At 57.3% G+C, this 25788-nt stretch overlaps 2 protein-coding genes and 1 long non-coding RNA gene across 5 annotated transcripts; 2 read left to right on the forward strand and 1 right to left on the reverse strand.

Annotated features, from left to right (window-relative positions):
* Nucleotides 1-4196: 4196 nt before the first annotated feature.
* On the reverse strand, nt 4197-19229 carry LOC120891558 (uncharacterized). 2 transcript variants are annotated; one of them, XR_013430801.1, is made up of 4 exons: nt 19116-19229; nt 13196-13459; nt 9561-9641; nt 4197-7324 (listed from the first exon to the last, which is right to left on the reverse strand). It is a non-coding gene; the product is annotated as an uncharacterized LOC120891558 (long non-coding RNA). The 2 variants fall into 2 exon arrangements; XR_013430802.1 differs by lacking the exon at nt 19116-19229 and adding an exon at nt 15446-16996.
* Madcam1 (mucosal vascular addressin cell adhesion molecule 1) lies at nt 14269-18235 on the forward strand. Of its 2 annotated transcripts, none has more exons than XM_078032109.1 (5): nt 14269-14413; nt 14570-14839; nt 15057-15377; nt 16886-17296; nt 17917-18235. In XM_078032109.1, the coding sequence occupies exons 1-5, from the start codon at nt 14353-14355 to the stop codon at nt 18075-18077; spliced, it is 1224 nt and encodes a 407-aa protein (XP_077888235.1). In that variant the 5' UTR covers nt 14269-14352; the 3' UTR covers nt 18078-18235. The 2 variants fall into 2 exon arrangements, with proteins under 2 accessions (XP_077888235.1, XP_077888238.1); XM_078032112.1 differs by having other exon boundaries at nt 16886-17356; nt 17917-18043.
* Nucleotides 19214-24086, forward strand: Tpgs1 (tubulin polyglutamylase complex subunit 1). Its single transcript, XM_005331933.5, has 2 exons — nt 19214-19583; nt 23390-24086. The coding sequence occupies exons 1-2, from the start codon at nt 19246-19248 to the stop codon at nt 23925-23927; spliced, it is 876 nt and encodes a 291-aa protein (XP_005331990.2). The 5' UTR covers nt 19214-19245; the 3' UTR covers nt 23928-24086.
* The last annotated feature ends 1702 nt before the right edge of the window (nt 24087-25788 follow it).

The raw sequence follows: 25788 nt of genomic DNA on the forward strand, positions 1-25788 counted from the left end.
GGTTGAGGATAATAGAACTCCTAAATAATTAATTGAAAAATTTAATTGTACTTTATCTATTGCTATCTCTAGATTATCATTTTCTAATAAGTTTGTAAGTGTGGCATAACATTCTAGCAATGTGTTTTTATCTTTGTGTGCTAATAATACATCATCCATATAGTGAAATATTTGTATGTAAAGAATCAGATGTGACTGCGTTACTATTACTGTCCTTGATGGAGTTTGCCTGCAAACAGGATATTCTGTCAAGATATAAAAGGCAACAGTGGACATGCTTGAAAACGAGATGTTTGCTGTCCCTGGGAGAGTCTGCTCGCAAAGGAGAGGCTTCTTCAAGGTTTAGATAGGTAACAACAGACATGCTTGAAAACGAGGTGTCTGCTGACCTTGGGAGGACTTGCCTGCAAACGGGATGTTCTGCCAAGTGGGCTAGGAGGGCGCTGAGAAAAAATTTTTATCTGTTCTAAACAAAGAGCAGAGCTCAACATACTCCAGGCCGAGAGTAAATTAGCCATGAGAAGGGTCACTTCTGATTAGAAAGTAAAACTTCTATGTGCTATGTTTAATTAGCTGAAAGACCTGATTTATTGAAGTTGGAAGGCTGCCTTTTTTGTTCACAATACTATAAAAAGATTGCTTGTACACAATAAAGGACTTTTTTTTCTGCTGCTGCTTTGCTTGCTCTGCTTCTTCTTCTTCTTTGTTTTCCCATGCTGACCTGCAAGTGAATTACTACAACATTTGTAATTCAGGATTTTGATTTCTAAGTGGCTGGATTACTTTGTTAACATAAATTTGACACATAGTTGGGCTGTTAGCCATCCCTTGAGGGAGTACTTTCCACTCATATCTCTGATCAGGACCTTCATGATTCAGTGCAGAGATAGTAAATGCAAAAGGTGGACTATCCTCAGGATGAATTGGAATTGAAAAAAAAACAATCTTTAATATCTATAACTAAAACATACCAAGTTTTTGGCAAAGCAGACAATTGAGGAATCCCCGATTGAGCAGGTCCCATAATAACCATCTCATTATTAATGGCTCTTAAATCTTGCAATAATCTCCATTTACCAGATTTCTTTTTGATGACAAAAATGGGAGTATTATGGGGAGATACAGAAGGTTGTATATGTCCTTCCACTAATTGTTGTTTGACCAGGTCATGGGCTGCTTGTATCTTTTATTTAGCCAGGGGCCACTGAGGAACCCACACTGGTCTTTCTGATTTCCAAGTAATTTTTATTGTCTCAGTGGCCCTTTGTGAAAATCCAACCCATGTCTGTCTGTTCCTCGATCTATTTGTATTGGTGTTGCTATACCTTGTTCTTGTTTTTCTAGTCTTTTTCCTTTCCTAAAACCTTGTCTAGCCATAATAGTGGGTGCATTTTGATTGATGTTATTTGTTAATGTCAAACCTAATTGATCTAAGACATCTCGTCCCCATAAATTTATAGGAAGATGATCCAATACATATGGCTGTATAGTTCCTTCACATCCTTCAGGATCCTTCCAATCTAATACCATTGCACTTCTATGGGGATTAGTTGCCACTCCTAGGCCTCAAAGTGTTTGAGTGGCTTGTTGTAATGGCCAATGTTTTGGCCATTCTTGATGAGAGATGATGCTAAGGTCTGCACCTGTATCCAGTAGCCCATTAAACTCATGTCCTTGAATATTTAGTTTTAGCACGGGGCGAGAATCTAAATTTAAAGAAAGCATAGCACAATCTACATCTGTGGAGCCTAATCCCTTGGAACCTCTTTCTACAGTATGACTGGAAATTTTATCATGTAGGCTGGGTATTATTAACAACTGTGCTATTCTATCTCCTGGTGAAATTACTGACATACCCTTTGGAGAACTGGCTATAATTTTTATTTCACCTTCATAATCGGCATCAATTACCCCAGGACTTATCAAAAGTCCTTTTAGAGTAGAAGAGCTGCGTCCCAATAATAAGCCTACTGTTCCTTTGGGAAGAGGTCCTTTCACCCCTGTGGGAATGATTTGAACTCCCATCTCTGGAGTTAGTACTGCTCTGGCGGAGGCGCAGATGTCCAACCCTGCGCTCCCTCTGGTTTGTCTGATAAGGGATCTGATGACAATGTGTCCTGGGCACTACCCTGATGGGGTTGCTGGGTTCCTCCAGTGCCCCATATATTTGTGGTTTTGGGCCCCGGAGCATTGGGCCCCCCTGTCCATTTTTTGGCAATGGAGCCCGATGCCTTTCTTCACGATATCGTGGATAAACACCTGGTCCTTGTTCGTTTTTTGATAATGGAGTACCCTCTATGGTGGTTTGAGAACGGCATTCATTAGCCCAATGTCTCCCTCTACAGCATCGTGGGCAAATACCCAGTATTCTACTCCTTTGATACCTAGTTTTGTTAAACCCTCCTTCTATGGGGCAATTCCTTTTAAAATGTCCTGTTTGTTCACAATTGTAGCATGTTCTTGGCCTGGCATATAAAGCCTGTTTACTGCAGCTGCCACGATTTGCCCTTGTTCATTAATGTCTGTGGCATCTAAAGCCTGTTTTACTGCAGCTGCCATGACTTGCTCTTGTTCATTAATGTCTCTACATAATTTAATATATGTGTTTAAATCTTCATGTTTCCATGGTCTAATGATATCTCTGCACCAACGATTCACTTGGTCATAAGCCAGTTGTTTTATTGGCATTGCTTGTTCTGTATTCCCAAAATCTTTGGTAGCTGTTTGAATAAGCCTATCTATAAATTCAGCGTAAGATTCATTAGCTCCTTGTATTATCTTAGATAATTGACCTTGTAAACCTCCATGTCCTTGTAAAGTCTTCCATGCCCTAATCGCCTCTACAGCAATTTGTGATCATACGCCAGGATCATATGCAATTTGTTGCTGCCGATCCTCATAAGGTCCCTTTCCTAACAACATATCTAGATTTCTCTGAGGATAACCAGCTGCTGCATTTCGCCTAGCCATCTCCTTGCAAAATTCCTCATTGGCAACCTTCCATAACAGGTATTGACCTCCATTTAGCACAGCTTTACACATATTAGCCCAATCTGCTGGCGTCATGTTTAAGTTGTTAATGGATTCGACCAAGCTTACAGTGAAGGGTGCTTGAGGACCATAGGTTGTTACAGCCTCTTTTAGCTCCTTCACTGATTTGAAATTTAAACCCTGGTGAATTTGCTGCCCTCCTACCTCAAATACAGGGCATGTTAATACTTGAGATCCTGTCTCAGGATCCCAACTATCAACTGCGGGGGTTGGGAGCCTCCCAGCATATGGAGGTGGTGCTGTTGATTGGACACTTATGTCCTCTGATAGAAAGGTGTTAGTAGCAGTCTCCTGTTGTAACTTTCCCCCTGTTGGCTTTTTCTGCTCTAAGCTTTGTTCCTCTATCTTTGTCTGAACTGAAGGCTTTGGACTAAGCAAACCAGATACGAACATCCACAATGGCAATGTGCCAACTGGCAGAGTCCCTGGGTTGTTCTTTTCTATTCTTTTTAAATCTTCACCATGATGGTTCCATTGTGACATATCAACAACTCCTCCTCAAAAAGCCATGGGCGGGCTGGGGATGTGGCTCAAGCAGTAGCGTGCTCACCTGGCATGCATGCGGCCCGGGTTCGATCCTCAGCACCACATACAAACAAAGATGTTGTGTCTGCCAAAAACTAAAAAATAAATATTAAAAAAAAAGCCATGGGCTACATTTTTGTATTGTATCAATGTATGCCCTGAAGGCTCTTGATTTTACTGAGATGCCTCCTTGCTCTAACAATTTACTTAACACTCTTTCGGTTTGTTTTTTACTAATTGCTGATCCCGTATTTCTACTATAATACAACCCAACAAGATAACGCCTAACAAAACCGAGACAGAATGAAATAAAAATGGAACCACACAAAATCATTATATCAGCCTTTCTATCCTCCTGACGTGTCCATCCGTCCTTGCTCCCTATCTGTTCCTCAGACGCAAATAGTTTTTCCTCAGATGTGAGCGGTTTTTCTTCCCTCTCACTCATCTCCAGGGACAGGCAACTTAAAACAAAAATGAAGCAAAACAAAAGAGGAGACTTAGAATGGCTCCCCATCCTCTCGCCCTGCCCTCAGGGGCGGGCAGTTTACTTACCCTCAGTCGCTCCCCGTGCGAGCCACCAAATGCCGAAGTCTGGCTGGGCACAATTCAGGAGCCACTTGTCAAAAGAAACTAACTTTATTTTTAGAACTACAAACGCCAAACAAAACAGCTCCTCAGGAAAAACCCTCAGAGCCCAACTGCCACCACTGGCTTCCACCAGCCTCTCCCCACACCAACCTCTCCACCTCCCACAATCCTCCTGCTCTTGAGGCCGATTGGCTGGGTCGCGTGGGCGGAGCAAAGAAGTCCCCCAATGAGCAGCTCCATGGTCTGAAAGGGCAGGGAAACAGCCCAATGAGCATCACCACAGAGGAGCCAATCAGCTAGATGTTGCTGGGGCCACTGTGAGCCAATCATCAGCCAGCAGCTGGAAGTTTGCTGGGGCCCCTTCAGCTGTGGCTCTCAACAGTGGACGGCTGTTGTCTTCCAGCTGATTGGAGCTGGGCCTGTCGGTGTCCTCCAGGACTGTGCCCTTGGAGCCCGTCCTTTCCTCCATTTCAGTGGACACTGGGTAGGTCCCTCGGAGGCTCAGGGACCCTGGGCAGTTCACGTTTGTTTTTCCCCAGTTCCAGTGGCTTCTGTCCTGCTGCGCCCTCTTGAAATGGACTTTGAAGAGTCTCCTTGAGCTGAATCCCCTACCACTGGATTTTCCCCATCGTCTTGTGGCTTTCAGGAGGCTCCAGGGTTAGGGTGGACACCCAGGCACGTAGCAGACAGGACACAATACACTTGGGAGACACTTCCTCAGCGTTTTTATATTTTATTTTCAGTCAGTGTCATTAAACTGCTGAGCCTGGCCTTGGACTTGTGATCCTCCTGCCTCCACCTCCCATGGGTCTGGAATTTCAGGAGTGCATCACTCCACCCACCCACAACGTAATCTTTTTTAAATATTTTATTTTTTAGTCTTGCTTGGACACAACACCTCTGTTTTATTTATTTATTTTTATGCATTGCTGAGGATGTGATAGACCCAGCCTGATTTTCTCTTAAAATGGGAGCCCTCTCACCACAAAGCCATTGAGAGGTAATTTTGGCTTTACAATAAATTACTGCAAATTCTGAACCTGCCTAGAATGCCTGCCCGGGCCGTGAACTCACCCCTGCCTGGCTCTCTGACCAGATAGCAGCCCTCTCTGAAACCTTGGTGATGCCCCATCCATCTTGGCCTTCCCTGGCCAGATAACCACCCTCTCTGAGGCTCTAATGACCTTCATAAATTCTTATGTCGGGGCCAGCAAAAACGTAAACTAGCCTTTGTGTTATGCTCCTCAGAGTTTTGTCATCTATCACACACACACACACACACACACACACACACACACACACACACCCGTGTGTAACTTTCTGGGCTATAAAGCTGGGCTGCAGGAAACTGCAGGGCTCCTGTCCCCAAGGTTCTTGTTGGGAGAGGCAGCCCGGCCAGCTGAAATAATAAGCTGGCTTTAATTTGATTTTAATTGGAGTCAGTGGTCTTTTCTTGCGTCCTGGTCTAACAAATGGAACCCAGGGCCTTGCACATGCTTGGCGAGCGCTCTACCACTGAGCCCCAACCCCACCCCACTCGACAATGTATTTTGATGCCCAGAGAGGACTGGGAACAGAGCAGGGACATGCACGTCAGGCGCTGGAGTGCCCTCTAACACCTGTGGGGAGAACAGACCTTGCAGAGCAAGAGACCTGGGGTGGGCAGCCGCTGCAGAAATCCAGAGGCAAAGAGTGGGAGGCTAGAAGGGAGGTTGGGAGGGAGGCTGGGAGGCTGACAGGCACAACCCAGGAAGGATGAGGATCCTCGCAGTGGTGCCTGCTCTGTTCTGCAGCTTCACCAACAGCACTTGACAGCAGGTTGATAGGAGGGGTAACCAGGGGAGTTGGGTTGTCTCCAGGATCATTGTCGCAACAACCTGATATTTGTTTGTCAAACTCATAGACATATGACACAAGATGAACCCTTATACAACTATGGCCTCCTCGTGGATAACGAAGTGACAGCAGAGCTCATGAACTGTGAAGATGGACCCTCTGGAAAGTCATGTCACAGTGGATCAAAGACGGGTTAAAAGATCATGAGTTCAAAGCCAGCCTCAGAAACTTGGCAAGGCCCTGTCTGTAAATAAAACATAAACAATGGCTGGGGATGTGGCTCAGTGCCTGAGTGCCCTGGGTACCAAAAAAAAAAAAAAAAAAAACTACATTGAGATTCCATGTCACTGTGGTAGAATGGCACTCTTCAAGAACACAATTAATAATAAACGCTGGCAAGGATATGGGGGAAATTTACAGTTGTTCATTGTTAGTGGGACTGCAAATCAGTGCAGCCACTCTGGAAAGCAGAATGAAGAGTCCTCAAAGAACTAGGAACGGAACTACCATGTGACCCAGCTATGCCACTCCTTGGTATTCATCAAAAGAACCAGAATCAGCACCCTATCGTGACGCAGCCACCTCAGTGTTTATAGCAGCACGATTCACAGTAGCCAAGCTATGGAACCCGCCCAGGTGGCCATCAACAGATGAATGGATAAAGAAAATGTGGCACAGATGATTCTCTACTCAGCCAAAAGAATTAAGTCATGGCGTTTGGCAGTCAATGGGAGGAACTGGAGGACATGATGCTAAGTGAAATAAGCCAGGCTGAGACAGGCCAGGGCCCAGTGTTTTCTCACGTGTACCAGCTGGAGCAAGACAAGGGGACAGGAAGGGGACAGGAAATCACAGGGAAGAGGGCGGCTGGGTGGTGCGCAGGTGAGTGGAGAATGTGGAAAGCGTTCAACAGATGGCGCTGTGCGTGTATAAATGGACCTCCTTCACGGGCATCTACAAAGCACCAACACAACCCAGCCAGTAAATGAGTGGACGGTGGGCAGCACAGTCGGGGAAGAGGGCGGTTGGGGTCACTGGGACCTGAAACAGTAAACTGAACTCCAGGCATGTGTGGTCATGTCGAAAAGAACCCACCACTGGGCACCGACACAACGCACCAACAAGGAAAACGGACCTCTGGCGGAGTGTGGACAGGAGCGTGGACGAGGAGCTCAGTGCAGGTGCGAGAGACCTTGAGCGTCACGTTCAGCTCTGAAAAGTGAAGTCTGCACAAGGGCCAGTGCCGCAGGTCTCCAGAACAGGGTCCTGCAGCCAGGCTCGATGAAAACGGGGATCGCTGTGAACCTCGACGTGGGAGTGTCTTTAGAAAAAAAGAGAGAAAGAGAAACCTGGGACACTGAGACACTCAGAAGTCCACAAGACATGGGAGGTCGAGGTCGCAGTGACACAGTCACAGCCGTGGACCCCAGAGCCACGGGAATGTGAAGGAGCTCCACTGGGGCCTGGGGGAGCACCCCCCACAGACAGGATCTCGTCTCCTTTGTTCAGAGACAACACACTTCACTGGGGCCTAGTTGGTAGGATTAATAGGAGTTTTCTGGGCAGAGAAAGGAGGATAAGGTTTCAGGAGAGGCAATGGCCCACAGGGTGTGGAGTCTGACGGGCAGGTGGGTAGTCGGAGAGGGACGTGAGCAATGTCTCAGACTGGACTGCCAAGTTCAAGGTGGACAAGAGTGGTGCGAGGCCCAGGGTCTCCTGACAGAGGGACCCCTAGCACCGCCCCTCCCCCAGGGCCCTGGTCCAACCACTCAAGCCCTAGGTCCAGGATCACCCTGTGCAGGTGGCTGTGAAAGTCCTTAGCACCCTGCCTGCCCAAGATGGGTCCACTGTGGTGACCACGTGGCCATCACCTTGTCCCCTGGCCATCACCCTGCCCACCTGCTCATCATCCCCATCCCCTGGTCATCTCTCATCTCCTGGCCATCACCCTCACCTTCTGCTGTAACCTGGAACCTACAACAATGGTTGCCATACGGCAAGCACTCAATAAATGTGGATTAATGAATGACCCCTGTCCCTAGTGTTAGGTCGGTGGCAGCGACTTGGTGGCGACTTAGTGGCAACTTAGAACAAAGCAGCCCGCGCTGCTTTGAACATCAATCAGATGCCGGTGGAAACGCCTGTCAATCAGCCAGATCTCCTGACTAACGCCTGTCAATCAGCAGGACCCCCTGTAATGAGGCTGAATGTGAAGGAGCTCCCCTGGGGCCTGGGGGAGCACCCCCTCCCAGTGGTTCCCAACCCTTACACTCTTCTCTCTCATATTCCCCCACCGACCTAACACCTAGCAACTGCCCTTAGCCTCTAAGATATTAGAACCAAAAGACAAACAGGATCCTGACTTCCAGCACCACTGTGCCAGTTACCAGAAATACCATCCAAACCCTAAAGAAAGCATTCAAGTTCTTCGACAGCTGCCCCAAGGCACTCACCCAACCCTGGCAGCAAAGATCAGCTCCAGCCCTTAGTTAACAGGACCCCGCCATCATCATCCCAGTCCCTAGCAAGACTAGCTCCCTAGCAACAGAACCGTCACCTTGGCACTCCAGGACCCAGACAAGGGCAATAGGACCTAGCCCTCTAGCAATAGGACCAGATTTATCCACATCATCCCAATCCCCAGCAACAGGGCCCCCGCCTTGGCAAAGCAAATCCAGGCCTTAATAAGAGGACCCCAGCCTTGGTAATTGACCCCAGGCCCTAGCAACGGGATTCTAGCCCTGGCAACATAGTCCCAGTCCCTAGCAACAGGACCCCAGCCCTGGCCACATAATCTCAGCCCCTAGCAAAAGGGCCGCAGCCTTGGAACATGGTCCCAGTTCCTCGCGCCACAATGCCAGCTCCCGAGGCCTGATGTCAACCCCTGGTGCGGGGAGACCACCAGCACGCGGTCCATGATTCTGGCCTCGGGCGACGCCACCGGTGCAGGCACACAGCAAGCGTCCATGGCCTGCAGTCCAGGGCCAGGCCGCTCAGCACTGAGGCGGGGTCTCGGTCTCCAGCCCCTGCCCCAGCGCGCAGAGTACTTCAAGATGAGATCCAGGGGTGACAGGGTGTGAACCCTGGGCTGGAGCCGGTGGGAACCCGCGCGTGGACCTTCGGGGGACCCGTCCTTTCCCCAGGCGAGTGCGGGAGACTGAGCGCTAGAGCGGCCCGAGGCGCGCAGTGTCTTCTGGGTTACCGAGCTCCAGTACCCTGGGCCCGCGGCATGGCGGGAGCTGCTGGGAGCTGTGGGCGGGGCCGTGGGTGGGGGCGGAGAGGCGGGGCCCCGGGGGCGGAGGGGCGGGGCCCGGGGTGGAGGGGGGGCGGAGGGGCGGAGCCCCGGGGAGGAGTCCGGGTGAGAGGCGGGGTCCGGGGCGGAGGGGCGGGGTCTGGGAGAGGGGCGGGGCCCGGGGCGGAGGGGCGGGGTCTGGGAGAGGGGCGGGGTCCGGGGCGGAGGGGCGGGGTCCGGGGCGGAGGGGCGGGGTCCGGGGCGGAGGGGCGGGGCCCGGGGCGGAGGGGCTAGCTTGAGGTTGAGGTCCAGGTGGCAGGGTTACCTGTCCCTGGCCGGGGCCTGCGTGGCTGGCGGTTCCGCCCACTGCTCTCCCCCAGTACTGGAAAGCGTTTCCACCGTCTTCCTGCAGTAAAAACAGCTGAGATTTCAGGAAGCAGCTATGGATCTGCGGGGGGAAGAACCCAGCGGACAGCTGAGGAAGCCAGGGAGGCCTAAGGCTGCCTTTGGGGGCTCCTGGGCACGTGAGGTGAGGAGAGGAGTGAAGAGTGCCCTGTGGCCGCAGCGGGGAGCTCTGTCTTCCAGACGCTTTGACCCAGAGGCACCAGCCAGGAGGTTAGGGGTGGGCAGCTAAGGAGACGGGCCAGGCCAGGCCCTGAAGGACACGGGCAGTGAAGACGTGGATGCACATAGAGTGAGCCCTGCAGAAGTGTGTACCCAGGAAAAGGAATCACAAGCGCGTGGAGCCTCCCTGGATGGTGGGAGGCCAAGAACTTGGCGTCAGGAGGCATCTCCTGCTCTGGCCAGTGGCAAAGGGAAAAAATGGCTTCAAGGCCATTTGAGGCCACAGGGAGGGAGAGATGGTGACCCGGCTCCTGCCTTTTCCCTGGGGAGGGGCTCAGCTGAAGGGGCCAGGGCTGAGTGGGACTGGGACCAGGGACTCCACATCTCCCCGGCTGAGTGTGTCCAGGTAACTCGCTGTCCTTCAACCTCTGTCGTCCTGTTAGGTGCTGGTCAGGTGGGCAGATAGGTGCTTCACAGGTTTACTGAGCACCGCCTGCAGGCCTCACCCCAGGCAGTGTGGAACCAGGCCGGGCAGAAGTCCCAGAGGCCTGGGCTTCCCACTCGTGCGCAGAGAGGATGGGCTGGGTGTGCTGAGGAAACCCCCACACTGGCCAGGGTCACTCAGGCTTGGTGGCACTAGTGCACAGAGTAGGGGTGTCACCCCGCCCTGCTGTGATGGAGGGCTGCAACAGAACTGGGTGCCCACATGTTGGGGCTTGTCCCTCTGGGGTACCACACAGGCTCCCGCCCCCCTGAGTGAACACCGTGTGTGGCATTCACAGAACGCTCTGTGGCGTTCTGGTCCATGTGGCACTGACCCACTGAGGAAGAATGGACGTCACCAATAGTGGACCTTCAGCCTCAGGACCTGAGTCAGCCCCCTTGCTCAGTGTGACTTCTCTGGCAGCAGCCCCCTTTCTAGTCCAGCGCCTGCGCATCCTGCCCCAGGGCGTCCATAGGCATTTTGTCGGCTTGATGCTACTGTAAATAGTGTCTTTTCTGAAATCCAAACTGTCGAAGCTTCTGGGGCATTGCATATCTCAGAGTTTTGAGTTAGGAATGCTCAACCAGTAAAGTCTATTAACTAAATATTGCAAACTTAGAAACTGAAATCCGAAGCACTCTGGTCCCAGGCACTCTGGGTGGGTTCTGCTGCCTCTGCTCTCTGTGGATGTCCAGCAGGAGGTGCATCTGCCTCGCTGTGTCCACCCTGAGAATCATGCCACCTTGGGATGCGCACCTCAGGTCTGTCCCATATGAAGACACTGGTCACTGCACCAGGCTAGTCACTAACTCGCCATGCCTGCAGAGCACCATGTCCAAGCAAGGCCATGTTAGCTGGCTCTATGTGGACATGAGTTTGGAGGACACTGTTGGCCCCAGAAAAGCTTCAGCCTTTAGGTCTAGGAGTTCTGTACCTTCCCGTCTCCAGCAGGTAGTGCTGGGTCCTTTGTCCTAAGACTGACTTGCAGGTTAGAAGAAAAACACCCCACCACTGGCCTGGGGCCACTGACCAGCTGCTGACTGCGCAGTAGTCGGTGGTGCCTGCTCTCTGCTCCCAGCAGTCCTGGGGACCATCCTCACCCTAGCACAACCAGCCAGCCACAGTTGCTCCCCAAGGCCCTGAGGTCCCCCAGCCAGCTGCTGCAGCAAGGGGCTCCCGCTGGAGGACCGCACAAGCTGGCCACCAGGTCCTAAGGTCAGGGACAATAAGTTCGGTGGCAGGGCCTTTGGGAGGTCAGGCTGCAGGTCCTACTCAGGTGCTTCAAGCCCACCTGTGACCCCACATGCTCTGAGGTTCCACCCTGCTCCAGCACCCCCTGGAGAACCTCACCCAAACCTAGCTCCAAGCCACATCTGCCTGCCCCTCCCAGAGCTGGGTGGGGGGTGACTCCTGCACAGGGACCCCAAGGTGCCCCAGTCTCTCCTGTTCAGCTCAGACCACAAGACCCGCCCATGCCCAGTGACTGAGGCAGGGACCACCCTAGACCAGAACATCCAGCACCCTGGGGGTGGCCTGGTCAGTGCTGTCTGTCCAGCCAGCCCCAGGCAGTGGACAAGCCAGCCAGGTGGGGAGGAGTGAGGTGGTCACAGCCTCCAGGGAGGCTGGCCTGCTGCCCACCCAGCAAGGGAGGTCAGCTCATCCAATGACTCCTCCTGGGTGGCCTGCCTAGGACTCAGGGCTCCTCCAGGGGCCAGAGCCAGCCATTCAGACCCTTTCTCCCCGAATCCAGTGCCAGCCTCCGCAGAGGCCTCAGCTGCAGCATGGCTTGTGAGGTCTTCAGGCCTCTTCTCTCGCTGCCCCCATCCCAAGGGTAGAGGGCCCTGGCTCTGAGGCTCCCGGCCCATCCCAATTTGCCAAACCAAGTCAGCTTCCCAGAACAGGAAAAGCATGGCGTCAACCCAGAGTCATCCCCTCAGGCCCTGTCGCCCTCTGGCCAGGCCCCCTTGGGGTGGAGTCCCAACCCCAGCTCTTCCTGCAGTCTGTGCAGGTGGAGCCTGGGGGTGTCCCGGGCCGCAGCCCACTGAGGTATTTACTAAATGACGTCCTCTCACGCCACCCTGCCAGAGGTGAAAGTGAGGGTCTGTGGGGGCCTGAGTGTGTGGCTCCTGGCCCTGGACTCGCTGCCTCGGCTTTTCCCTGCTGAGCAAGGCTCTCTCCGGGAACATTCCTCCAGACCCGGGGCAGGGAAGCAGGACGCTGGGTCTCTGGGGAGGCCGGACCCTCCATGGAAGGAGGCTTCCTGGCCAGTTATGAGCACTTCCTCCCACAGGACAATGCCAGGAAGGGGGTCAGTGCCTTGGACTTGCAGGAAGCAGCCCCAGGGCCCAGGTGCCCAGGTGTGGCAGGAAACACAGCTCAGCCTGGGCCCAGCTCACCAGGCCACAAGGACTTGGAACCAGGGCTCTCCGGCTGCTCACACCTCCCTGAGCCTCTCAGAACTCAGCCCCAAATCCCTGCCTCTCACCATCTCCTCCTCTCTGTCTCTGTATCTCTCTTATCACTGTCTCTGTGTACATCTCCAGCTCTGTCTCTCTTTGTGTCTCTCTGTCTTTATCTCTGCCTATCTCTCTCTGTCTCTGCCTCTCTTTGTATCTCTGTCTCTCAGTGTCTTCCTCTGTCTCACTCTCCCCCTTCCCAACTGTGGCCCTCTGCCCAGAGCCTCCCCTGGGGCCAGCCCACCTGTCCTTCTGGCCACTGTAGACAGGAAAGGCTCAGGTCCACAGGTAAAGTCTGACCTGAGCACCATGGTCGTCCAGCAAGGGCTGGGCTGGGAGGAGAGCTGGGGACACGCCCCTGGGGCCTCAGCCTGCCCGGCGCCCTGACCCCTCCCCACCACTCTGGGCTGGAGGGCAGCAGGAAACCAGGTCAGGGCTGGGAAGCGGCCCACTCACCATGCCTGTGGCCCCTCGACGGGGTTAAGAGCCCAGCTTCCCGGGAAGGGCCAGCTCCTTGGAGTCCACCTTCCTGAAAGGCTCTTCCCGGCACTGCGCATGGGGGGGGGGGGTGCAGAGGCCAGGTCCACACATGGCTGCAGGGTCCCTCACTGCTCCCAGTTTCTGCCTCTGACATGGGTGGGCTCCACCCCAGTGCCCGAATTCTCTTGAAGGCCACACCCCGAGGTCAGTGGAGGCAGGCCAGGATGCTGTGCTGTCCTCCTGCAGGGCACAGATGGGGTCATGGTGGGCATGCAGACAAGGTCCCAGAGGGCCTCTCGGAAAAGCACCTGGGGAAGGGGGACGGGCGGGCAAGAGGACCCAGGGTCTTTGGGCGGAACTTGAAGGAGTGGGAGTGGGGCCATGCAGAGGCTCGGAGGGAAGGCAGAGCAGGGCAGAGGGGCTTCAAGTCCCTGTGGGGAAGACCAGGAAGGACTAGCAGAGGAACAGGGACAGTGCCCCAGGCAGAAAGGGGGTGAGTCCAGGATGAGTGAAAGGCAACGCAGGCTGCGCAGGCCAGGTCCATCCTGGCACCCAGGCTTCCCAGTGCCTGAGGTGGGGGGACCCTGGCCACTGGGAAGGATGGAGCCGGGGAACTCAGAAATGGGCAGGTCTGACAGTTCTGTGACAGCCTCAGGCCTGGAGCCCCTAGGAGATCCCACACGCAGGAGGCCCCAGCCCAGGACTCCTCTGAGACCCTGCCCAGGCAGAACTGGCCACACTGCCCTCCACACCCCTGCAAGCTGCCCGCAGAGGTGAAGGCCCAGATCTGACCAGTGGTCAGGAGGTGCTCCAGCACCGATTCCCATGCACTTGACCTCCACCGTGACCCTCTGCAGGCTCCATCCTCTGCCTTCCCGTCCATAAGCCAGTCTGGAACAGGACCCAACCTTGATGCCCCATCTGTTCCGCCCTGGTTCCCGGGTCCTCGCCCCACCTTTGGCCCCCAGCCCTGGCCTCTGGATTAGGCCAGGAAAGCCCCTCGGGAACCCCCCCCCCCCCCCCCCCCGGAGCTGCGGAGGAGGGGGCGGAGAAGCAGGTTTGCAGAGGCGGGAAGCTGCCGGGACGCAGCTATTTAAGCCGTTTCCCTCCAGGGGAGCACAAGAGGGGAGAGCATGGAGCAGGGCCTCGCCCTCCTGCTGGCCCTCTCCCTGGGGCTCCTCCAGCCGGGGCACGGTGAGCAGGGAGGGGATGGGGAAGGGAGGGACTGAGGTGGGGGAGGGGAGGGGGAGGGGTGGGCCTGGGCCGCCCTCCGACCTCACAGTCCAGGACCTAGGTGGAGGTCGGGCAGCAGGCAGGACCTGCGCTGGGCTAAGAGCTGCGTCCCCGCAGGTCAGCCCCTGCACGTGGAGCCCCCGGAGCCCGAGGTGGCCATGGCCGTGGGCGCGTCGCTGCAGTTCACCTGCAGCCTGGCCTGTGCGGGCGGGGCGGCCAGAGTGCGGTGGCGGGGCCTGGACATCGGCCTGGGCGCGGTGCTGTCGGAGGCGGGCAGCAGCGTGCTCTCCGTGCACAACGCCTCGCTGTCGGCAACCGGCACGCGCGTGTGCGAGGGCTCTTGCGGGGACCGTCGCTTCCAGCGCACAGTGAAACTCCTGGTGTACGGTGAGGCTTCGCCCTCTCTCCCAGGCCCATCTTTAAACCCTCGCTCTGAAGCCCCCGCTCCACCCAGACCCTCATCTGGCTCCTCCGAGCCCTTCCCATCCTACTCAGCCGGGGTGTGGTCAGTGCCCAGTTGTGGCCTCCCCGCCGGCCCCCACATCTGGCCCAGCCTTGACCTGTGGGCTCCTCAGCCCTGAGCAGGCACCCGCTCTGCCCACAGCCTTCCCGGACCAGCTGGCTGTATCCCCAGCGACTCTGGTGCCTGGAAGGAACCAGGAGGTGGCCTGCACTGCCCACAGCGTCTCCCCAACTGACACACTGTCCTTCTCCCTGCTCCTGGGAAACAGAGAGTTGGAGGGTGTCCAGGCCCTAGGTAGAGAGGAGAAGGAGGAGGACCTCCAGGAGACAGAGGACCTGCTGTTCCGGGTGACACAGCGCTGGCTGCTGCCCCCCCTGGGGACTCCTGCCCCACCCACCCTCCACTGCCAGGCCACCATGCGGCTCCCTGGCTTGGAGCTGAGCCACCGCCGGGCCCTTCCAGGTGAGCCTCCTGGGTCCTGGCATCCCCAAGGCCCACCCCCTCCAGCCTGGACAGCAACATTCATCCACCTGTGTGTCTCGGCTGCTGGGAGCTGTTCACACAGTCTGTCCTGGGATCCGCCTTTAGTCTGTTACCCTGTGGCCACCAGAGAGAATCATTAATTCAACAGATACAGCTCCTGCCCTGTACCCTGCTCTGCCCACGTCCCTCCATGTTCGTCAGGGTCAAAGCTCAGGTCCACCCTCCCCAGGCAGAACTGGCCACCCTGCCCTCCACACCCCTTGCTCCTCTGCTCCAGCCATGGTCCTCCTCATGTTCCTCCAACACAACAGTGAAGCTCATTGCAGCCTCAGGGCCTTTGCACAGGCTGTGCCCTGTGCCCAGAATACCTTTCCAGACCGGTCCCAGCTCCTCCTCACCTTTCCCAGATCTTTGTCCAAGGTGACCATAGTGAGGCTCCCCAGCTACCCACCCCCACAGGCACACAGGCACACATCTCCTGTGCCTTGTATTTCTCCACCACATTTTTAACACCTGACATCCTATGCTTTTTTTTCCCATTATCTGTCCCCACCATTGGCATTGCCAAGGGACATCTGTGTCATCCACAGTGATATCCTCAGCAGCCACAACAGGAGCAGAGGCAATGCCCTGTCTCTAGGGTGAATCCTACACACATCTCCAAGCCCCGGAAACATCCCTAGGGGAGCTCTGTAAACTCTCCACCTGGAACTCCTGGTTTCTAACCCAGAGCTCCAAAACGGAGTAGAAGCCAGAGGCCATATGAAGGGGGCACACAGAGATTGTTTTTATTTTGGGGGGATACTGGGGATTAAACTCGGGGGCACTTGACCACTGAGCCACACCCCAGCCCTATTTTGTACTTTATTTAGAGACGGGGTCTCACTGAGCTGCTTAGTGCCTTGCTTTTTCCTGAGGCTGGTTTTGAACTCGTGATCCTCCTGCCTCAGCCTCCCGAGCTGCCAGGATTACAGACATGTGCCACTGTGCCTGACGGTTTTGGGATTTTGATACCAAGAATAGAAAACCAGAAGCACTTAACCACTGAGCCACATCCCCAGCCCTTTTTATTTTATTTTTTAATTTTGAGACAGGGTCTCTCAAAGTTGCTGAGGCTGGATTTGAACCTGCCTCAGCTCCCGCACTGCTGGGATTACTGGGGTGAGACATGGTGCCTGGCTACAGGAGTGTTCTCTAGACCCTACAAGGTCCCAGCCTCAGTCCACACCCTGTCCCCATTCCTATTCCATGTTAAAAGGTGTCCTGAGCACGTGCCCTTGCTACTCTCTGCTGCAGCCCAAGGGGGTGGGGTGACCCTCGCCCCTTTTACACTTGAGAAAACCAAGGCACGTGGAGCGGCAGCAGCTCAGGGCCGGGCTGCCAAGAGTGGGACCCACTCGCCAGGTCCAGCCCAGAGGGAGCAGTGGGTGGTCCAGAGGGGGAGATGAGGCTCGGGAAGTAAGAAGAAACGGTCACTCTGTTTCCAGTCTTGCACAGCCAGACCTCGTTGGAGCGCCCAGACCCAACCTCATCAGAGCCCCCCACCACCACCTCCCCACAGGCCACCCCCCAGCAGGGCTCCACCGGCACCCCCAGGACTGACAGCTCCACTAGGACTTGCCGCCCAGAGATCCACTGGTCTCTGGAGCCTGCACTGGATGGAGAGGTCAGCTGGGAGCTGCTGTGTGAGGCGGCCTGTGGCCCTGGCATGACCGTGCACTGGACCCTGGCTCCTGGGGGCCTGGCAGCCTACAAGAGGAGGGAAGCAGGGGCTCAGGCATGGCTGAGCCTGCCTCCAGACGGCTCCAGAACCGAGGGCTTCTTCCAGTGTCGCCTGGACCCGGGCGGCCAAGTGGTCAGCCTCTATGTGCCCATCCAGAAGGTGATCCCAAAAACCTGTGAGTTCTGATGCCCGGGAAGGAGCCGGGAGGGGCAGAGTCTCTGGATCAAAACTTTAGGTGAGAAACTGCAGGGTCAGGCTCTGTCCAGGGGCTTCCCCTGGCTGCAGCTTCTAGGCTGAGGCCAGGGGTGGCCACTGTGCTCCAGGCCTGGGTCCCACCCCCCGGGGGGGGGGGGGGATCAAAAAGCAAAAACGAGTGTGATGAGTAGATTTCCAGGGGCCCAAGATGTTCCAAACCTCATCATCTCGATGCATAAACATGAGAGTCTGAATCTAATATTTGACGCACGTTCTTTAGCTGTGGTTGGACACAGACCCTGATTCCTTGGTTTCTGTGCGGTGCCCAGGGTGGAACCCAGGGCCTCACACGTGCTGGGCGGGCGCCCTGCCGTGAGCCACCCCCCAGCCCCGGCTTTTCTTTCTAACGCTCTGCATTTCCACACTGCCTGTCCCGAGGCAGGGTACGGGTCAGCGCGCCGGCCAGCCGCACGGCACGTGCAGAGGCGCTCACCAGCCGGCCGCTGGGAACCCACAGGGACCTGAGGGGCACGAGGCCCCGCGCTGGCTGCCGACCTGCGGCGGCGGCCGGCGCTCCTGACCGCCCCTCCGCTCTTCCAGCTCCCGACCATCCGCCCGCCGCCCTGTGGACTGGCAGCCTGGTGCTGGGGCTGCTTCTGATGCTGCCCCTCGCCTACCGCCTGTGGAGACGCTGTCGACCCCTGCCCGCGACCCCCGCCCGCCTGCCCGTCTCCCTGCGGCTCCTGCAGGTGCGCCACTAAGCGGGCGCCCTGGGCAGGAGAGGGCCGACCCTGCCACCCACACTGGTGGTCAGTTCACAGGAAGCCCCCTCCCCAGCTGGCTGAGCTACCCGCCCTGGGCCCACCTCCCACCTCCCACCCCCGGCCCGGAGCTGAAGAATAAAGGCCACTTGGTCTAACCGCTGGTGATTCCTGTGGTGCGGCGAGCCTGGCGCCACCCCTGCTGTCCCGCACGCACGCCGGGCTGACCCCAAAGAGAAGCGCGCCTCTGGGCAGAGCGCTGGAAGCCCGTGCTGCCTGGGCTGGGCGAGGCCCAATGGAGCTTAACCAGAGAACCTGGAAAGTACTTGATGGGGGTCGCCTGGGCAGATAAGGACAAGGGGCTGATCGAGGGAAGTGGCACGAGTTGAGAGGCTGCAGATGGGGGCAGGGAAGCAACTGGAAATGAGGTCAGCTTGCCAAGAGCCTGAGATGCCAGGCGGGGGAGGAGGGACCCTAGCCAGAGCGCACAGGGAGCCACCCAAGTGCTTAAAGCCACAACGGACGCGGCGGCAGCACGCCCCCTCTGGTGGTCAGGAAGAGTAACGGCCTAGGTCCGCGACTTGTGCACAGGCTGCTAGGTCGAGTAGGAGCGCGTGGACCTCCAACACAACTGGAGGATGTCCGAGGTGGGGTCCCCCACAAGGCGTGCTCTACTAAGACCGAGATAGGCCAAAGGCCGGGAGGAGCTCAGCCCGAGTCCAAAGCTTTCGACAAACTCAGAAAAGGATCTGGGGTGGACACTCAGTCCTGGAGTCAGGGAGCGTCCATACTGGCGCACGATAGGTTGGACTTTGCTGGTATCCCAGGAGAACGGTTGCTAGGAGACCATGCTAATGAAGGACTCACCCACTACCCAGATGGCAAGCTATACGGCTTCATGCCAGAAACCAAGCCCTTGCTAAGCAACCATTTTAGAATCTGGCAAAATTCAGTTTCCGGGGCGAAATCAGACCAATTCGATACACGCGGAGAGAAGCAAAGGGAGAATACCAACTAGGACCCAAGGAAAAGGGTTACCTGCCCCTTTTATTTTCCGGAGTCTCGCAAAAGGTTCGGGCGCCCTCTGCCCCTAACCAAGATGGCCGCCCAGGAAACTCGGGGCACGTGGGACATGGCGGCGCTTCCGGTCCCAGTGCCCTCAGTGAAGATGGCGGCAGTGGAGAAGCGGCGGCCGGCGGTAGCACCGGCGGCCAGTTTCACGGACAACGGCCGGCCGTCGGTGTCCAGGGCGCAAGCGGCCGCCGAGAATGAGGAGGACTTCCTGCGGCAGGTCGGCGTGACCGAGATGCTGCGCGCGGCCCTGCTAAAGGTTCTGGAGGCGCGGCCCGAGGAGCCCATCGCCTTTCTGGCGCACTACTTCGAGAACATGGGCCTGCGCTCTCCGGCAAGCGGCGGCGCCGGAGAACCCCCGGGACAGCTCCTGCTGCAGCAGCAGCGCCTGGGTCGCGCGCTGTGGCACCTTCGCCTGGCTCACCATTCACAGAGGTGCGGGCGGGGCGGCGGCCAGACTCCAGTTCCCGGCCTATGGCGGGGCGCGGGGCACTCTGGGAGTTGTAGTTCGCGGCCTCCTGGCCGGAGCCGGTGGGCTGGTATTGCGCTGTATTTCCGGGCGCGGAGCTTGCTGGGAGTTGTAGTCCTCGCCTCCTGGGCAGAGTGGAGCTGCTACTTCGCCCTCGGTGCCGGCTGCGGGCTGGTGCGCGTTTCTGCTGCAGCTGGGGGCTTTCTAAGTCGGAGGGTACCGTGTCCCTTAAGCCAGAAACGAATAACTAGACCTGGAGATTGACTAAAGCCGAGCGTGGCCAGCGGGAGGAAAGCCTGGAGTGGGGCGAGCTGGCGAGACGGGGCTCCTGGTCTGTGTCCCGCATGGGACGGTGCTGAACTCCCAAGGTGGCCCAGTTCCTGAGTGAGGGTTGCAGCAGACGGGGAAGCTGTCCAACACGCAGCATCAGCCCTGGGCGACTGTCTGGGGCTGGGCGGAGTGATGGGAGTGGAGGGGAGTAGGGCTGCTCCTTGGCATGAGGAGCCCACAGCGGGAAGGGGGACTGGATTGCCTGAGACAGCGCTGGGCTGGGGCCCTTGTAGACTGGAGGATTTGAGAAGGCCTCAGGAGAGAAGAGCAGAGCCCGCAGAAAGGGTGGGAAGGCAAAGCCAGAGATGAAGAGCCAGGAGAAGTGGCCTCAAGGAGGAAATTGATCAGTGACGGGGCTCCATATGTGGTGGCTCAGGTCCAGCACAGCTGTCACAGATGAAGATGTTTGTGTTCATCTCGTAGGGCTGGTGGGCATGGTGGCACACATCTGTAATCTCATCAGCTCTGGAGGCTGAGGCAGGAGAGTCATAGGTTCAAAGCCAGCCTGAGCAAGTTAGTGAGGCTCCAAACAATTTAGCAAGACCCAGACTCAAAACTTTAAAAAGGGCTGGGGATGTGGCTCACGGTTATGTGCCCCTCAGTTCAATCCCTGGTACAAAAAAAATAATCTAGGGCTGCTTTTTAAAATTACCATAAATTTAGTAACTTAAAACAGAAATTAATTTTCTCAATTGTTGAGGTGGCCCGAAGTCTGAAACCACGGTGTCATCAGGCCCATGTTCTCTCCAGAGGGTCTAGGGGAGGTCTTTCCTGCTCTTCCAGCTTGGTGGTGGCTCGGGTCTGTAGTGCCCCTTGGTGGTGACTAATAACTCCATCTCCCAGTCCTCCCCCCTTGGTCTTCCGTCTGCTTTGTAAAGACACTAGGTGTTGGATTGCAGCCCATCCTTCTCCAGCATGACCTCATCTTACATCTGCAAAGGCCCCTACCTGAGGTTCTGGATGATATGATATCCCTGGTCCCCCAGAATGGAAGTGTCACAGCTGTTGGCTAGAGTTCAGTCAGAGTGGCAGGGGCACAGGAAGCAGATAGTGGGTGCTTGTGGCAGATATGATGGCCCTGGGGTCACCTGGCTTCCCAGGGACCAGCCAGGAGTGAATGAATAAGACAGGTTCCCATGTTGTCCGATCGCGCTCATGGGTCCAGGCCTGCTCCTGTCCTCCCTCAGACATCCCAGCCACTGCCTCCCTCAGACAGCAGGCAGGAGCTCTCGGCCGGTGGAAAGGGGCAGAAGCCCAGGGCCAGGTAGCTGTCTGCTGTCCCCCAGTACTTGAGGCTGAGCTGAAGATGCCAGGTCTGGGAGAAGTCACCTTGGCCCTCTCTGCTGGCCAGCAAGGCCACCTGGAGCACAAGAATGTAGGTGTCTGAAGGCCACATGGCTGGCCACCACAGGGCAGAGCCAGGAGTCGGACAGCTCAGCCGATGGGGCCTCCTTGGCTACCTCATGGCTGATGAGAGGGACTCTTCCACAGTGTCCCTGAACATGTTGTCACCAGAAAAGTACTCATGGAGGACTGGCTGGTCTTGGGTAGGGCCCAGCCTCAGCCCACTGTGGTGGGCACCCTGGACACTGCAGGGTGCAGAGCAGAGTCCCTGGCCTCTACCCACCCATACCACACACTCCCCCGTTGGGACCACACGTGTCTGACATGGCTCAGGGTCTCCACTGAGAGCCACTGGTCGAAGGTGAAAATAGACAATGTGTTCTCTTCCCTAGCAAGTGCGGGCGAGCTTTGCCAGCTGTCCTGGCTGGCTGCCCGACCTGACCTGCAGAGCAGAGGGGAATGGTGCCGTGCTCTGTGCACCTGTCATCTCTGGGTGGTGCAGCAGGACACCCTCAGGGGGAGTGAGGCAGCCTGGAAGGAGGTGCCTCTCCTCCCTTTCTTGCCCCTTCCTGGGTGTCACCCTGATTCACTGGTTGCAGTCACACCTCAGTGCCTCCTGGTCATGGGGCGGAGCCTTTGCTGTGGTTACTGCTGAGTGCTTCCTGGACATGGGGCCAGGATCCTGCTCAAACAGCATCTGAGCCACAGACGGATGGGACTCCACACACTGGGCACGGCCCCAGGTCTGTGGCGCACAGTCTGCTCCATCCTCGCAAGGATCTGAAATGCAAGGACCAGGCTGGTACCCTCCTAGTGAGGAGGGTGAGGTCCTGATAGGCAGGGACTTGCCCAGGTGTGGCAGCCGCAGAGCCCTGCATGCCCATAGTGCCCCGTGGTGCTCCAGGAGCCACAGGGGCCCAGTTCCTGCCCCCCAGCCACCGCCTCCAGGGAAAGGAGTCAGTGCAAGAGAGTGGGTGGGCAGGCAGAGGGCAGGAGACCTGTGCCTGAGGCCCACAGAGGGAAACCAGGTGCAGGCTGGATGTGGGGCCAGGACGCCCCTTCACACACAGGATGGAAAACCCCACACCGGGTGGCTGCAGCTCAGCCGGAGGCTCCGGCTGCCCCGAGGAGTCTGTGCCTCCCAGCAGGGATGGTTTAGCTCTGGGTGTTTAGCCCGGAGTGGGCCCTGAGAAGTGTGGGATGGGGCTGGCAGTGGCCTCCCTCAGATTGTGCCACTGCCCAGCAGGAAGATAGATCCTTCGGGGCTGCCCTGTTGCCACCCCCCTCACCCCGCTTGCTTAGCCCGGTTGTGATGTCACTGTGCCGTCCCTGCGAGAAGACCCAGGGCTGGCTGCCTCCAGGGCTGTTGAGAGGCTGTGCGGGTGCAGTCAGCATTTGCAGCCTGCACACCACTGGCCTCCAGCGCTTCACAGTGCCAACACAGAGCCGCAGATGGCAGCCGGCCAGGAGGTCGAGAACCCAGCCCTAGGAGGCTGGGTCTGGCCCCCACTCTGCCTTGGGGCTATCCCTGCAAGCACTCTGCAGGGCATGCCCATTCCTAACCCTGACCTGGGCGGCAGCACTTGCCAAGCCCCTGCCACACTGATGCTGGGGCGGTGGAATGATGTGCCCCAAGGCATGAGGCCTGTGTCCAGCTGCTTCCTGTTGGTTCTCTTCCTGCTCCGAACTACAGTGGCCCCATACCTCTGGGACCCACAGGATGGCCGCTGTGAGGGCTCTGCTTGTGCAGGCTCACAGGCCTCAGGCTGCTGGTGGGCCTGTTCCTGTGAACAGGCATGGCCAGTCACACGTGTGGTTTGCCTGTGGGGTTGTAGGGACAAGGCCTCTGACCCATGAGGGCAGCAGATGCCCATGGCTTGCCTGCCAGTCATCCAGCAGAGGGCTGTGCTCTGAACACCAGGGCTTGAGCAGTGGCAGGCACCTGCCCTGGTGGGAAACAGGGGACCCGGGAGGCTCTCAGGGTGAGTTAGGCAGCCACCCCTGGGGAGAGGGGACCTGGGAGAGGCGAGGGATCTGGGCCGGCCAGCATCTGCCCAGGAGGCGGTGGCCACAGCTCCCAACCTTGTCCTACCCACAGGACAGCCTTCAACAACAACGTCAGCGTGGCCTACGAGTGCCTGAGTGCCGGCGGCCGCAGGAAGAGGCCGGGGCTGGATGGCCGCACCTACAGCGAGCTGCTGAAGCGCATCTGCAGGGATGGAGAGGCCCCGGAGGAGGTGGTGGCCCCACTGCTGCGCAAGATCCAGTGCCGCGACCATGAGGCGGTGCCGCGGGGCGTCTTCCGGGCAGGCATGCTGACCTGCTTTGTGCTGCTGGACTTCGTGGCCCGGGCAGGAGCCCTCTTCCGGCTTCTTGAGGCCCCAGGCCTGGCAGTGGCTGACCGCCGTGTGGGCCAGGCCGTTCTGGACACCCTTGAGGGGGCCCTGGGGGCTGGTGACCACACTGCTGTGCCTGCATGCTACCTGGAGGCCGGCTCGCGCCTGGGACCCGACAGCCTGGCGCTGGCCCTGGACCGAGCAGCGACCGGCCGGAGGCCCAGCTCCCCCATGTCCCGAGAGGAGTTCCTGGAGAAGGCAGCCGCCCTCTTCATCGCCAAGGTCAAGCCAGTGGGCTGAGCCTGCTCCTGGGAGAGGCGTGGGACCGGCCCAGGACAGAGCATTCCCACCCCTGCACTAGGACAGGGCCACCAGGACACTGCACCCCCACAGCTGTGCACCCACACTCACAAGCCCAGCTCAGCTGAAATAAAGTCTGTGGAGGCCTGTGTGCATGCACATGTGCGTGTGCGTGTGTGTGTGTGTGTGCACACGCGCACCGAGTGGGCCCACTGCCCAGCCAGCCCATTCCTCTGGAGCGTGAGTCTCCTTCTACAGCCCTGCCCACTCCAGTGGCTCCTCTTGGGCCTCAGTTTCCCTAGCCATCCAGCAAAGAGAGCAGCTGGCAGCGACACGAGGGATGGCAGTGGACTCTCCACCCCTCCTCATCCCTCCCTGCCTGGAAGAAGGCAGCTGCGAGAGGAGACCAAGGGCCAACAGGCTGGGGCCCTCCAGAGTCACACGGTGCCACCTCCATCAGCGGTCCCCCCAGCTCCCTGTCAGCACTTCATGACTTCAGGCATCTGTACCCACACACCCAGAGCCTGGCCCCCACCTCCCTCCTACCTAGGACTGACAACCCCACTCTGCCTGAGAGGCCAACGCAATGGGTCTGTTGAATCTGTCTTCTCAGACTGGTGGGTGGCCCCAGCCGCTCCCCAGTCCAAGTCTGGTGTAGGTTGGGTGGCCGGTGAGTAGTGTCGGGAGTGGTGCAGCCTGCTGCCAAGCAGAGCAGCATCAGGCTCCTGTTCCCACTCGAGCTCTGGAGGCAGGCGGTGAGTGAAGCCTGTGCTCCCAGCAAACTCCATAGCAGGAGGCTAGGGACGGAGCCACTTGAACCCCCAGCCGAGCAGAGAGGGCAGCCAAGCGTGAGCTCTCAGAGGACTGGGACGCTCAGAGGCAAGCATGGCTGGCCAGCCCAGGAGACACTGCACTGGGCCCAGCCTCCCTGCCGTCCAGCCATCTCCAAGGCATTGTGGTGTTCTGCAAGAGGGGCCTCGTCCTCAGGAGTGCCCCACGTGGATATGACCTCTCACAGCCCCAGAGCCAAGCACCTCCTAGGTGTCTGCATGGGGACACCCTGGGGCTGCCCCAGGATCCTGGGCATGAGCAGTGGCCCCATGCTCCCTGTCCCACCAGCCCACCCCTCCCCTGCCACCTGGGCACCACTGGCCAAGTGGAGCATTCCAGTGTCCCCTGGCTTCCACGATTGGCTTGGGGCAGGTGTGTGACACAGCATGACACTGTCATCTGGGAACATAGTGCTAGGGCACTGATCTGGGAGCAACTGGTGGGACTCTTCAGCCACTGTGTCACCAGAAGTTGCTGAGAGCCCAGCTGCTATTTGCCTCAGTCCCCTCCTGCCCTCTGCCCTAGCCTGTCTCCACCTTGCTGTGCAACACAGGACTTCAGACCCACAGGGCTCTTACTCATCCCATGCTGGTCCACCCCAGGGTCACCTGCCAGGAGGCGCCTACCTGAGCTCCGGCCACACCTCCCGCTGCTGCCCCTGCTCTCCAGCCCTTGCCTGCTGCCTACTCCCTCGCTGCTGTTCCTCCCTCTCCCACTTCTTTCCTGCTATTTCTTGCCTTTGCTGCCCCTGCCCTTGTAGATGTGTGGTATTGAACCCTGCGTCTCAGGGAAAAGTACCTACTGTGTCACTGCCCACAGGGACAGAGCCACCTGGGACAGGGTTTGTGACATGTGGGTGCTCTGCCATTGAGCCACATCCCCAGGCCTTTTTTGAGACAAGGTCTCCCTAAGTTGCCCAAGCTGAGCTGGAACTTGCAACCCTCCTGCCTCAGCCTCCAGGGTCAAAGGTGACAGGTGTGACCACTGTATCAGCTCTGCTTTTTTACACACAGGAAATACTATTACCCCA

This window comes from Ictidomys tridecemlineatus, chromosome 2 (assembly GCF_052094955.1).
Source record: "Ictidomys tridecemlineatus isolate mIctTri1 chromosome 2, mIctTri1.hap1, whole genome shotgun sequence".
In the NCBI taxonomy this organism is placed as follows: Eukaryota; Metazoa; Chordata; class Mammalia; order Rodentia; family Sciuridae; genus Ictidomys; species Ictidomys tridecemlineatus.